Source organism: Plecotus auritus (assembly GCF_963455305.1).
Source record: "Plecotus auritus genome assembly, chromosome: 6".
NCBI classification, from domain to species: Eukaryota; Metazoa; Chordata; class Mammalia; order Chiroptera; family Vespertilionidae; genus Plecotus; species Plecotus auritus.
Window position 1 is genome coordinate 127,765,149 of NC_137773.1, and position 15,153 is coordinate 127,780,301.

The 15,153-nt window shown below is 46.6% G+C and overlaps 1 protein-coding gene across 1 annotated transcript in view; it reads right to left on the reverse strand.

Annotated features, from left to right (window-relative positions):
* The window catches only part of PTPRG (protein tyrosine phosphatase receptor type G), a 696,636-nt gene that overhangs the window by 111,635 nt on the left and 569,848 nt on the right, over positions 1-15,153 (reverse strand). Inside the window, exon 8 of the mRNA XM_080675721.1 lies at positions 4,566-4,758. Coding sequence (XP_080531847.1) covers positions 4,566-4,758 — 193 coding nt within the window. The remainder of the gene's footprint in view (positions 1-4,565; positions 4,759-15,153) is intronic.

Sequence of the window (15,153 nt, forward strand, 5' to 3'; positions counted from 1 at the left end):
CTGGGTATTTGCCCTTGACCAGAATCGAACCTGGGACCCTTCAGTCCACTGGCCAATGCTCTATCCACTGAACCAAATCGCCAGGGCAAAGTTAAGTTTTTATTTCTACATCCAGTCGTTTTTATATACTGACAATGGCTGCCTTCATGCTACAGTGGCAGAACTAAGTAGTTGCAACAGAGACCACAGGACCCACTGTCTGGTACTCAGATGAAGATGTTTATTGACTCTTGTCCTATGTGATTAGTTGATTTTTCTTTCTTCTGTGACAACAGCCCAATAAATGCATAGCTCCATGCTCAACATCATGGCTCTCCCAGGCACTGAGAGCTTCCCAGTAATGACCAGATAGAGACTGTCAATCAGACAGGATCGGTTCCTTTTGAATTACCTGAAAATTACAGAATACCATCCTTCTCTTTTTGAACTCTTCTTGTCTTGGCTATTTATTCTCTAAAGTCAACAATCTCAGTCCTCCCACTGCCTGGTGATGCCAGCACCTGCGGGTGGCCCTTGGCCTGTGGTGCCCTGGAACTGAGTCTTCTGGGGCGGAAGGAAGCAGAAACATTGGGCACGTGAACCATGGTTCCATGGCATGTGCACTAAATAGCAAATAGGACATCCTGAGTCATTAGGGCAGTGCAAATCAAAACCCCAAAGAGATACTACTCCCCCTCCTGTAGGATGGCAAAATAAAAGAGGTGGGTGATCTGGTGAGGATGTGGAGAAGTCAGAGCCTCCTACACTGCTGATGGGAAAGGCAATGGGGGCAGCCACTCGGGACACAGTTTGTCAGTTTTTCAAAACAGTAAGCACAGAGTATGACTCAGCAACTCTACTCCAGGGTTATATCCAGGAGAATAACTATTTCCTTACAAAAACTTATATATGAATGTTCCTAACAGCACTGTTCATAATGGCCAAGAAGTGGAAAAAACTCAAATGTCTATCAATTGATAAATGAATAAAAAATGTGGCATATCTATACAATGGTATAGTATTTAGTAGTAAAATGAAATGCAATTCTGATACGTGCTTGAATATGGGTGAACCTTGAAAATATGATGCTAAGTGAAATAGGCTCGAGAAGAAAAAGCCATATTCCATTCCATTTATATGAACGACCCAGAATAGCCAAGTCCAGAGAGACAGAAATCACAATAGTGGTTGGCTGGGGCTGGGGAACTTGAGGAGAAGCGGGGAAAAGGAGAGGGTGGAGAACAGGAGTGACAGCTCATGGGCACGGGGTTTCTTCATGCGGTGATGAAAATGTTCTGAAAGCAGATACAGAGTTGTGATGACTGTACAACTTTGTGAAAATACTAAAAACCAATGAAGTGTACACTTAAAAAGAATGAACTTTATGGTATGTGGATTAAATCTCAATAAAGCTGTTATTAAAAATATGAAACAAATAGACTATTAGCAATAAAAAGCAATAAGCTACGATACATGCATATACGTCCTGGATAAATCTTAAGCTCCTAACGCCAAGGGAAAGATGAAGCACGTCAGCGGTGGCTGGAAGGCACCACAGGAGGAAGAACTGGCTGCACGTGGACATGACGATCTTTCTGGGGCGATAAAAATGGCTGTAAAGCTATAAATTTGCTAAAAATTATTGACTTGTTCAATTGCTAAATTTTATGGTATGTAGATTATGCCTTAAAAATAAAAGACACCCAAAAGCTGAAAAACAGGAACTTCATACACTGTTGGCACATACAATCACTTTGGGGAACTGTCTGGCCATATGTAACCAAATCTGAACATGTATGTGTACGCTGAGTGCAGCCTTTACTCCTGGGTGCATACCCTGCAGAAATGTGTCCATATGCTCATTACAAAACATGTTCAAGAATTTTCATAATCACCGAAGTGCGGGAATAATCCATACACCCTTGTCTATTAAAAAAGATAAACAATTCAGGTACAGTCACACTATGAATTCAGCAATAAGAAAGAACACACTACAACTGCATGGGACAGCATAGATGACTCTCAAAACCAGAAGACCACAAGGTGCAAGATACGAAAAGGTCACCTGCATGGCTGTTTCCATGAAACCGACCAGCAGGCGAAGCTAGCTCACGGCCATGGCTGCCCTTGGGCACAGTCTGTGACCAGGAACAAGAGGCGCCGGTGCTCCTGGGAAGCTGGTGGTGTGAGCTTCTGGATCTGGGTGTTTGTGACTCAAGTGTATCCAGTTTGTGAAAACTCATCAAGCTGTCCATGTATTATATGCGTGTTTTTCTGTGTGTTAATACTGATCCTCTGTTTAAAAAAGATGTAGGGTCCTAGCCATTTTGGCTCAGTGGATAGAGTGTTGGCCTGCAGACCAAAGGGTCCCGGGTTTGATTCCAGTCAAGGGTGTGTACTACGGTTGCAGGCTCCTCACTGGCCTGGGCCCTGGTTGGGGTTCGTGCAGGAGGCAACCAATCGATGTGTTTCTCTTACATCGGTATTTCTCTGTCTTTCCCTCTCCCACTCTCTCTAAAAATCAATGGAAAGCCCTAACTGGTTTGGCTCAGTGGATAGAGCATTGGCCTGTGGACTGAAAGGTCAAGGGCATGTACCTTGGTTGCGGGCACACCCCCTGTAGGAGGTGTGCAGGAGGCAGCTGATCAATGTTTCTCTCTCATCGATGTTTCTAACTCTCTATCCCTCTTCCTTACTCTCTGTTAAAAATCAATAAAATATATTAAAAACATTAATTTTTTTTAAAAAAAAGAAAGAAACTGTTAAAAACATGGGAACATTAAAAAAAAATCAATGGAAAAATATCCTTGGGTGAGGATTAAAAAAGAAAATATAGGACTGCACCTATATCTCTTTCTGCTTCTCGAAAGATCACGAACATCTCATCTTCACATTCACACACCTTAGGAGTCAGCAATGGACACTGTGATAATTGCTACAAACCTGCAGAATGAAGAACTGGCCATTGCATGGAAGGACGGGTCCAGGGCTCCGCTCAAATTCAGCGGAAGTCCTTTCAGCGGAGGCTCTTTGCCTGCTTCGACAACTTAGTGCAAGGGGAAACCACTATCTCCATTTTCCTGGGTATGAAGGGCCATGCATTCTCTTTGCAAGGCTGACAAACATCGCATCCTCAGCCCGTTTTTAAGGAAAGGACTTTGCAACTGTCACATCCTTAGCAGCTCCGAGCTCCCAGATCCGGTGCTCCCTTGTGATATAAATTCCTTACCCCCCACACGTCCTCCACATTCATGTCTCACAAGACAGTCAGCCCCCACAAGCTATTTCCTAAGCCAGTTCCCTCGGGAGACAGCGCTGGAGTTCAGTGGTTTTCTTTTATTTTTAGCTTGGTGTAAAAAAATGAGCCTGCGTGAGGTTTTCTATGGCGGCCCAACCGAAGGTATTTTGTGTGCTTCTTAGCCCTCCCATTGTTCCAAGCTGACAAATGATGCCCTTGACAAGGTGTCAGCCCCGTATTACTGGAATATCCAGTGGTTCTTGACAGAATCTGGCCAGACTAGCTCCTCCTCACCATCCCCAAACAAACCAGATAGGAGGAGAGGGTCACACTCTTAAACATCCTTGCCTCTTCTTTTAGCTCCTTTTCAGTTACGCGCCTGGAAAATGGGCTTATTCTGACCATCAAAGTGCACGTCAATGCGGTTATTTGTGGATAGAATCTCAGTCCCCCTGTTCCCACAAAGGCCGTGTGCCAGAAGCCAGGCCCCTTTCACTGGGGGTGGGGGCACTATTGTCAAACTTCTCCACGGAACTCCTCCCACTGAACTCCAGTGCTGATAGAGCATACAAGCTCACCCTGCATTATCCAAGTTCACAGTTTTGAAGAAGGAGAGCACTGGCTTGAGAGAGATCATGAACACGCCTGTTATTCCTTCCTCCCTTCCAGGTACTCGGGCTTTGATCAGCCTTATTCCGCTAAGCATTTCCCATACTCTGAGCCACCATTATAAGTCACAGAGCTGGGAGGGCAGGCTGCCAGGGTAGAGTCGATTTTCTAGTTTCCTGGGAGAGAAACTCATGCTCATTTCACATTGAGAAAGTAGAAATGGAAAAGATTCGATGGCTGAAAATTATAAACTTAGGTTTATCAGACACGGACATTAAACTGGGAAGTGATAGTTTCAAAAGGCCAGGTGGTGCCTAGAGGGACAGAGCTGCCTGGAATCCTTGGCTGGGCTGCACGTTGGTAAGGACGCTGCAGACTGGGGTCCTGGGAACAAGTCCAGGCCTTGAGACAAACTCCTGATCCCGACAGGGAAACAGTTAAAGAGTAAGACACCCCAACGCTTTCTTGAGACATGAACTGACTAGTGCTGATGTTGCAAGGTACAGAATCCGAGAGAATGACTACTATATTCCTAGTCAAAGGGCAGTTTTGAACATATCCAGTTAACTGAAGTTATTCCCACACCTGTTTCTCCTAAGCCACGACCCGAATCCCTTCAGCAGAGAAGCATACTCTTAACACCAAGTCCCACTTCTTGGCTGGTTTTGAACTCCTTTTCATTTGAAGTAGTTTATGATCAGGAATCTCCCTGGGGCAAGGGCACTTTACCCAAAGGTACCTTTAGAGGCTTCCGTCCCCAGTGGGTTATCGAGGAAGTCTGTCATGTCATGGTTCCAGGCGTCGCGGACGGCGGACTTAGACACCACCCTGCCATTCAGACCCTGCTGTGGTCGGAAGTTATTTCTCAGATACTCCACTGACTTGACGTGGTCTTGCTGCTCCGTGGTAAAGATAGAATAAAAAGCCTCGAGCTGCACAGAGAACCAAAGAGGGGAGAAAAAAAGAACATCGGTTAGAAAAGCTCCGTGGTCCAAAGTGGGTGGGGGTGACAAGAACACAATAATGATAGGATGGGCTCCAGGCCAAGCCTGACACACCCGAGGGACACAGGCTCTGGCTCATCTGGCTGAGGCTTCTGTCCCATCAACTAACCAGGAAAACCCTTCACTGGAGGGTGTAGAGAATTCTTAGTCCATGTCTCAGAGTCCCAAGTTTTCTGCAGCCCTGGTCCCTGGCCACGCCTTCAATATTATAGGAACATTGAGTTTTGGTGAAACCGGGAGGCTCTGGAGCCAGACTGCTTGGGTGGGAATTCTAGCTCCATGGCTCCACCACTCTGTGACGCTGAGAAAGATGCTCAACTTCTCTGAGCCTCAAATTTCATCAATAAAGTGGTGATAATTACAGCAGCATCCACGCGATAGGTTTCAAGTCAACATTAAATGAGATCATCCATGTACAGTGCCAGGTTCCTGGCACATAGGCCTCAATAAATGTCAATGATCTAATTCATCCTAAACTTCTCCTTATATCCTGGGGATCCAGGGCATCCGATTCGCTAAGTCACAAAGATGCTAAATGCATGGCTTGCCAGTTAAACTGCCCCCCCGAGATCAGCAGTCACCAGGCAGGGCAGCACAGTCAGATATTCAAGCTTTCTGCACCTCAAGTTTCCGCATCTGTAAAATAGACACAATACTAGTACCTATCTTACCAGGTGATGGAAAAGATGAAAATCGATGTTAATCACTTAGCCCCCAGAGAGCCCTCAGTCAAGATCCGAAGCTATCATCATTACTAACATTATTAAGGAACATTTCCCATAAGACTGCTGACCAAACTTTCATGGGAAAGCAAAGGGAAAAAAAACACTCCAAACTCCAGGATCCTACTTCTATGACAAAAAAGCATCCCCACTGGCCCTCAGCATTCCACTCATGGAAGCAGGTCACAGGAAGGGCAGGGGGTGGGTGGCAGAGGTTAGTTCCCAACGGTCCACAGAGCTATTCTTGTCACCAAAGAAATGGACCATAGCCTAACATTGCCAGCCACCGAAAATACTAACTCCTTGATGTGGGAGAAGGAATGGGGTGAAGAAGAGAGAAATCGAACCAACTCTTCTTGGACCACCTGGCCCCTTGAATGCGGGTCAGAACGCTGTCTGCAGGAGAGCCCAGGTGTGATGGGGTAGACAATGTCTCCCTGGCATGCAGAGTGGCTGCCCTCGGCCTCAGGGCCAGGAGGTGGCTACCACCAGTGCATAAACAAACAAGAGCCTTACCACCGCAGATTCTGGATGGCCATCCTGAAGCCTGGAACTAACCCCAGTGTTTCTCAAACAGCCTCGCAGAAGCAGGCCGAGAATAGCCTGCTTCCTTCTGAAACTCCCTCTCTTTGCATCAGAAAGTAATGAATACATAAGTGCAGTACAGAGTGATTTTAGCCAAGAATCATTCAAGTATATGGGTTCACCTATCATCCCACCTTCCCTCCAATTCTGCAAATGTGAAGTGATAATAAACCGTGAAACCTCTCTGCTTTTTCATCAAAGTAATAGAACCAGACGGTCTCTCAACTAGCCTCAACGTAAAAGTAGCACATTATTCTTGAGTTACTCCAATTCTCTGCTGTTCACACAGCATCTCCTCTAACAACTCGCAGCATTGCCAGGCAGAATGTGCCTCCCCTCCCTCCATCCTTCCTTCAGATGTTCCTTCTGTGGTTATAGTGAAGGGAGAGAGGCAATCAAAGATCAGATGGTTTACTCTGTCCAAATGTGACCCACTCGGATGCAGGATGGTGGGAGTTGCTGGAAAGAAAATCCCCAGGCACGGCACACCCACGTCGGGATGACCAAAATCCCGACTGAATGCGCCCAAAAATGAGAGAAGGTTTCAGATTTTCTTAGAGAAAATAGCTTCTTAAAATTATATGAAGGGAAGTAAAGACCCTCTTGGAGACAGTCTAGGGAAAGACTAACCAAAATGATTAAAGGGACGGAGAGTAAGTCCTGTGTCAAAGGTCAGAGGAAGTGGGATAGTGTAGCCTGCAGAACCGGGAATAAGGAGGAATTTGATTAAAGGCCCTTGTACGTGGAAGATGCTGACCAGCTCTTCTCCATGGCCAGAGAAGGCCGAATAAGAGGAAATTGGTTTAAATTACAGCCTTAGAGATGCGAGTTGAATAGAGAAAGGAATTCCTTAACTTTCAGAGTGATTTTCAAAGAAAATAGACTGGGCGGCCATACATAGCACATTAGACCGGAAATTTTCTGGAAAAGACAGCCATCTGTCCTGAAATAGTGTAATCTCCGAGATGCCAGGACAGGATGGCCTGCGAGATGTCTCAGCAATTCGATCTGAGGTTTATTTCTTCTGTAGAATAGTTGCTTCTTTCACAAGACAGCATTTAGTTCTCCTAAAAAGTTTATTTCTGATGCCTCAGGAAAGAATTAGTCATAGAACTATGAAAACAGGCAGGTTCTGAACTTAACACAAAAATGCTTTTGCTTAAATTGCTTCTCACAGCTTAATGGCATGCTATGGCTTAAAAGCTCGGCCACTTCCTTGTCATTAACTCAACTTGCCCTAAGATTTCGAAGGCAGGATGTGATGGTTCTCGCAGAGTGAACTACTGACCTGAATGATATTATATTGTCAACTGGATCACACCTTCGCTCCAGTCACACAAAAGAGGAAAAGGAGGACACTCTTAGCAGACTCAGCCACGGTCCTTCGGTAGGCTGGCAGCATTCAGGAAAATCCTGTCATTCCTGTACGTTGAGTGAAATTGCAGTGGCCTCGCGTTGGTAACTGGCACGCCTGAGTAGGGCCTGGAAGCCCCCCCACCCCCCGCCGCCCAGGGTCCCTGGGTTGGCGAGGGGAGCCCATATTTTCCACTTTGGCAGGGAAGCAGTGATCATCTGGGCCAGAAACCTGCTGAAACAGTGCCTCCCCCTGACCAGCAGTTTCGCTTTCTGAGGTTTCAGTTACTTGTGGTCAACTGCAGTCTGAAAATACTAAATAAAAAATCTCAGAAGTAAACAATTGGTGAGTTTTGACTTGTGTATATTCTGAGTTGTGGGATGAAATCATGTGGTATCCTGCTGTCCTGCTTGGGGCACGAGTCATCCCTTTGTCTGCATCTCCATGCTATAGACGATAGCTGCCCCTTAGTCACATAGTAGCATCTTAGTTACCAGGCCACCTGTCAGAGCACTGCAGTGCGTGTGTTCATGTCGCCCTTACTTTCCTTAATAATGGCCCCAAGCACAGGAGGAGCAATGCTGGCAACTCAGACATGCCAAAGAGGCAGTAAAGTGCATCCTTTATGTGAAAGGTATGCATAGATAGGAAAACAAACATAGTGTATGTAGGGTTTGGTGCTATCCGCGGCATTAGGCACCCACCGGGGTCTTGGAGCATACCCCGCAGGTAAGGGGCGACTGCTATATGTCACTACACAGATGCTTCAGGTTTTCCCTGGTCCGTATTACCCCTAGAAGCATTCTCACTCACTAAAGGGGAAAGTGACCACCACCTGGGCCTCCAATGCAGTTTTTGATTCCCAGGGATGCCATCTACAGAGACTGTAACGAGAAGGTGCCGACTGGGGGTGTGCAACACAGCAGCCCCGCATAAGGCTGGGGCTATAGCACAAACTATACAAAGCCGTGTTTCAAGTCTTCTAGACCTGGTCAGCAGCCACCCGATGGTCCTTTTAACATGCACAGGAGATCATATTACCCGACCAGTGCTTCTCAACCACCTCCCATTCTCACTGTGGGGCCCTAAGGATCTGGCCTATGCCTAATCTCCAACTGCAAAACTCCTATGCTGCCTGGGTTCCAAACCCTGTTTGTAACCCCTCCTTGCTAATGGGTGACCCTGGTCCAAGTATGTTGTGTTTCTGAGCTTCAGTTCTCTTACTTGGATAATGAAGACAACATCATGACCTACCTGGTGGTTTTTGGCACAATTCCGGGCTCATAGTAGATACTAAATAATTATTATCATTGCTATGATTACTATTATTACTGCTTTATGGGAATGTAGTCATCATGACTGTACTCTAAGCTCCCAACAACCTAGTACTATCTGCTTCTCCCTTCTCTTCCTCTTTAAAAGGTGTGTCCATCACACCCATTATGTGCCATGTACTAGTACTTGGTTATTAGTGCTTTATTTATTTATTTTTTGTTTTATTTTTATTTTTTTAATAAGTCTTTATTCAGATTATTACAATTGTTTCTCCTTTTTCCCCCCATAGCTCCCCTCCACCTAGTTCCCACCCCACCTTCTGCCCTTACCTCCCCCCGACTGTCCCCATCCATAGGTGTATGATTTTTGTCCAGTCTCTTCCTGAACCCCCCCATACCCCTTTCCCCCTGAGAATTATCAGTCCACTCCCTTTCTATGCCCCTGATTCTATTATATTCACCAGATTATTCTGTTCCTCAGGTTTTTAATTCACTTGATTTTTAGGTTCACTTGTTGATAGATATGTATTTGTTGTTCATAATTTTTATCTTTACTTTTTTCTTCTTCCTCTTCTTTCAGAATACCTTTCAGCATTTCATATAATACTGGTTTGGTGGTGATGAACTCCTTCAGCTTTTTCTTATCTGTGAAGCTCTTTATCTGCCCTTCAATTCTGAATGGCAGCTTTGCTGGGTAGAGTAATCTTGGTTGTAGGTTCTTGCTATTCATCACTTTGAAAATTTCTTGCCACTCCCGTCTGGCCTGCATAGTTTCTGTTGAGAAATCAGCTGACAATCATATGGGTGCTCCCTGTAGGTAATTAACTGTTTTTCTCTTGCTGCTTTTAATATTCTCTCTTTGTCTTTTGCTCTTGGCATTTTAATTATGATGTGTCTTGGTGTGGTCCTCTTTGGATTCCTTTTGTTTGGGGTTCTCTGTGCTTCCTGGACTTGTAAGTCTATTTCTTTCACCAGGTGGGGGAAGTTTTCAGTCATTATTTCTTCAAATAGGTTTTCAGTATCTTGCTCTCTCTCTTCTTCTGGCACCCCCATAATTCTGATGTTGGTACGCTTGAAGTTGTCCCAGAGTCTTCTTACACTATCTTCAACTTTTTGGATTTTTTTTTTCTTTTTGCTTTTTCGGTTGAGTGTTTTTTGCTTCTTTGTATTTCAATTCTTTGACTTAATTCTTGTGTTCCTTTAGTCTGTTGTTGGGTCTCTGTATAATATTTTTTATTTCAGTCAGTGTATGTTTAATTTCTAGTTGGTCCTTTTTCATATCTTCGAGGGTCTCGTTATATTTATCGGCCTTTTCTAGGATATTCTTGAAAAGCCTTATAACCGTGGTTTTGAATTCTATATCCAGTCGTTTGTTTTCCTCCATTTCTTTCATTTGTGACTTGTTTCTTTGTCGCCGCATTTTCACTGCTTCCCTGAGTTGGTAAGGTAGCTTTGTGTGTTAGGTTTCCTATATGGCCCAGTGGGTTGACCTCCCCAGTTAACCTGAGGTGGACACTCTTGGTGCACCCCTTTGTGGACTGTGTGTATAGCCTTGTTGTAGTTAAGTCTTGATCGTTGTTGGTATCACTGGGAGGAATTGACCTCCAGGCCAGTTGGCTGTAAGGATCAGCTGTGTCTATGCTGGGATAAGTTCGGTGCTGGAGACAGCCTTATAGGATTAGACTTGCCAAACTGCAAAAGCCTCTGTGCTCAGCTTGGATGGGGTGGAGTCTCAGGGCGGAGCAGACAGTATTGGCTTCCCATCAGCCTTGCCCTTGCACGCGCACACCTCCAGACCTCTGCCTTCCCCAGCTCCCGAGTCTCTGCCCGAGAGTCCAGATTCCCCCCGCAAAAGCATGGGTCCCCAGGGGCTCGCGTGGAACTGGGGTTCAGTGCAGTCAGAACTGGGGCTCAGTGCAGTCAGGAGCTTCCGACTCCCTTCTGCTAGGGAAAGCCTGTGGCAACCTCCGCAGTCTTTGTGCACACTGGCGCGCGCGCCTCCAGACCTCTGCCCGCCGGGGCTCCCCTGGGTCTCCCCCCAGGGTCTCCGAGTCTCCGGGTGCCTTTCTCTCTACCTGACAGTCCAGACTCCCCCGGCATGAGCCTGGGTCCACGGGGTTTCGCCCAGAACTGGGGTTCAGTGCAGTCGGGGCTTCCTTCCCCCTCCCGCCAGAGAAAGTCAGCCAGGCTCTCAGCTGCCCTTCCTCTCTGAGCGCACAAAGCCCCTTTGCCGTACCTCCAATTCTCTGTGAACTTTTCTCTTTCCTTCTAGTTGTAGAATTTCCACTCAGCCAGCTTTCCTGTGGTTCTGGATGGTGTCCATTCTGTCTTTTAGTTGTAGTTTTGAAATTGTTGTGCAAGGCAGCAGTTTAGGTGCTTACCTATGCCGCCATATTGGTTTCTGGTTACTAGTACTTTACAAACACTATTTTGGTTCCTAATTTATTTTTAGTTTAAATAACATTAAAGTAACATTATTAATAGCATTATGACATCATTAACACTAGCATCTTATTACTTGTTGAGCGTTTATTACGAGCAAGGCATTATGCTAAGCGGGTCATGTGCCTTCTTTTCTTTACTCCTCACAGAAATCCCATAAGGTCGGGCGTACTATCGTATCATTATGATTCTTGACTGGTGAGGAAACTGGGCTTAGAGACATTAAATCACCTGCCCAAGGTCACACAGAAACCAAGGGGTGACTCTTTTTCATGCTTTCAGCGGCTTCATGCCAAACACATTTGGGCCCACAGCATTCCTCATGGGGTCACACTGTGTGGGAAACTGTGTGATCAGAGACCCCCCGCAACAATTCCCCTTAGCTAATCCCTAAATACCGCTTCTGCAGGACACCGATGGCCACATAACTGCCTGCATTCGGGGCATTCTGGGAAGACCAGCCTCTGTCCAGCACAGGAGGCCGGCCGTGTGGCCAGGACGGCAGTACCAGGCGAAGATGCCGCCCCCCTAACCAAGCCTGTGTTTTATTCACTCACTCTTTGCCAGGCACAGCTAACAAACACACTTGAGTTTATCTTTACTATAACTAATGAAGCCTTTATCATGGAGTAAAGCTAAATGAAAGTTTTTATTTCTATAACATTAAATGGACTTTTTAACTTTGGAAGTGACCATGTAAAACATCTCTTCCTTTTATCCCTGCTCAGGGAGCTGTAATTGCATTTTAACTGGTGCTGTTTCAAGAACAATTTTAACCTTGAATTGCAAATGTCTTAGCTGGAAGTATATATAAATCATTTCAGCTTAGTTTTTATTATAAAAATATTACAGAGAATAATTAGTTTTTAATCTGTTGGTTCGAATGAAAGGAAAGCTGAAATGTATTCATGCCGCCGTGCGCAGCCAGAGCACTGGTCCACGGGATGGGGGAGCAGACCATTGTGGCTGAAGGGGGAATGTGAGGGAAAATCAGAGCGACATTCTGAGCCGTGGAGAGGCGATGCACACAGTATTTTACGAAACGCGTAGGTAATGGCAATGAAACAATGCCAGCGTCCACTAATAGCAGAAGAAGAACCCCAGGACATGCACCAGGAACTGAAATGTCATGCCTAGGGTCATGGAAACACTTTCCACCATGCATTTGAGAGGTGACAGGGGAGGTGCTGTTTTGTTGGCTCGTTACTAAATAAGTCATGATGGAATATTAAGTTCTCAATAGCCTGGAGCATCCAAAGGTTTACTTACTGAAACATGGCTGCAAAATAAAATCCAAGAATAGCCAGCTAACCACGGGACCACCCCCTAACCCCACCGGACCCCATAGCTACAGACAGCTTTTCATGAAGGTGATTACAGAAATCCTTGCAGACAGGAAAGGACTGAACCACAATGAACAAAGAAAGCTATGTGGTTCATAGCTTTTCAATGAACAAAGAAAGCTAATAATGACACCTTCGCCCACTATTTAAAAGAACCTTTATGCATATGCACTGCCCATCATGGAGTGTTGGAATAGAAACGTTCTGAAGGAAGAGATTCGTTGGTGATTATGGCCTTGAGATAAACATTAGAGCCTCACAGCCAGTAGCCACACGTGGCTATTCCACTGGGAATGGGGCTAGCCCTACATGTTGCAATAATAATAACTGGGAAAAATTGGGCTAAATAAAATATAGTAAACTGAATTTCACCTGTTCCTCTTTACATTTTTATGGTGGTTACTAGAAAATTTTGAATGATGTACATGGTTTTTGTTTTATTTATACCGACAGTGCTGCCCTAGAGCCTTGGTGAGCAGGTAGGAACAGCAACAAGCCCCACCCAGTGTCTCCCAAGCCCCTACTGCGGTGCCAGGGCCCAGAGCTCCACACACATTCCACCATGGAAGCTTTGGAATGACTCCTTCATGGGCATTATTATCATTCCCCTTTTACTGACGGAAACCGAGGCAAAGAGTCTGAAGACTAGCACCAGGAGTGGAACCCCACGCAGTTTGGATCCAAATGGTAAATGGTGTTAATTCAAAAGAGTTGCTCCATTGTTTATGAAAGAGACAACACTGATAAAAAAAAAAAAAAAAAAAAGTCATGCAAACAAACCTTCCCTATTCACTCCAACTTATTCTTAGGTGGGGTGGGGGGGCGGGAATCAAGCATCCAAAAGTAAACAAACTTGTCCTACTGGCTTGGCTCAGTGATTGAGCATCCATTTATGAACCAGGAGGTCATGGTCCATTCCTGGTCCGGGCATATGCCTGGGTTGTGGGCTCAATCCCTGGTGTGGGGTGTATAGGAGGCAGCTGATCAATGATTCTCTCTCCTCATTGATGTTTCTATCTCTCTCTCCCTCTCCTTTCCTCTCTGCCATTAATAAAAATCCTATCTAAGAGTAATATGCAGATTGACCATCACTCCAAGACACAAGATGGCCGCCCCCATGTGGACACAAGATGGCCACCACAAGATGGCTGGCAGGGGAGGGCAGTTAGGGGTGACCAGGCCAGCAGAGGAGGGCAGTTGGGTGTAACCAGACCGGCAGAGGAGGGCAGTTGGGGGAGACCAGGCCAACAAGAAAGGGCAGTTGGGGGGGACCCAGGTCTGCAGGTGAGGGCAGTTGGGGGGGACCCAGGCCTGCAGGTGGGGGCAGTTGTGGGCGATCAGGCAAGCAGGGAGGGCAGTTAGGGGTGACCAGGCCAGCAGAGGAGGGCAGTTGGGGAAGACCAGGCCAGCAGGGAGGGGCAGTTGGGGGGACCAGGCCTGCAGGGGAGGGCAGTAGAGGGGGGACCAGGTCTGCAAGGGAGGGCAGTTGTGGGCAATCAGGCTAGCAGGGAGGGCAGTTAGGGGTGACCGGACCAGCAGAGGAGGGCAGTTGGGGGGTACCAGGCCTACAGGGGAGGGCAGTTGGGGATGACCAGGCCAGCAGGGAGGGGCAGTTGGGGGGACCAGGCCTGCAGGGGAGGGCAGTTGGGGATGACCAGGCCTGCAGGGGAAGGCAGTTGTGGAGGACCAGGCCTGCAGGGAAGGGCAGTTAGGGGTGACCAGACTGGCATGGGAGGGCAGTTAGGGGTGACCTGGCTGGCAGAGGAGTGGTTAGGGGGTGATCAGGCTGGCAGGCAGAAGCAGTTAGGGGCAATCAGGCAGAGGCAGGCGAGTGGTTGGGAGCCAGCAGTCCTGGATTGTGAGAGGGATGTCCGACTGCCCGTTTAGGTCCGATCCCAGTGGGATCGGACCTAAACGGGCAGTCGGACATCCCTCAAGGGTCCCAGATTGGAGAGGGTGCAGGCTGGGTTGAGGGACACCCCCCCGCCCCGTGCACGAATTTCATACACCGGACCTCTAGTGTATTTTAAAAAAACACAACAAAAGTAAACAAACTGCACATTTTAGACATTTACTGCCTTTCTGATAGTGTCCCCAAAAAGCACTAAGATAAAATGCATGCTCAGGAAAATGACAGGCGGTGTCATATTTTAAACTACAGGAAGCAAACAGTCCTGGAAAGGGAAGGATAGGATGGTCTCCAAAGGCCCAAGTACCAGCATTTGAGAGCCACTGTTTTAGAATAAAGCACATCTGCACCACGTCCTCTGCCTGGTCAGGACACAGCTGGCACCTTCCCAATGTGCCAGTCCTGCTCTCTGACCTTCAACACCAGGAATGAGTGTCACCATAGTGTCTGGGTGACTAAGCCATGGCACGGTTTCTGCCTGGTATTAATGATGGATGTTTAATGGAGCCACACAAGCTACCCTGAGTGCTAGCCACCAAAGCCCGCATGTGATTTCATCAGCAACACCATGTTTAGTTCTAGGTTGTCACATGAGGCAGAGTCAGGGTTCACTGGCTCCAAGACTGGTTTGAAGGTCCAAGTAGACTCACAAAGGAGAAAAAAAGAAGTAGTTGCTCCTATTTACTCTGGAAGA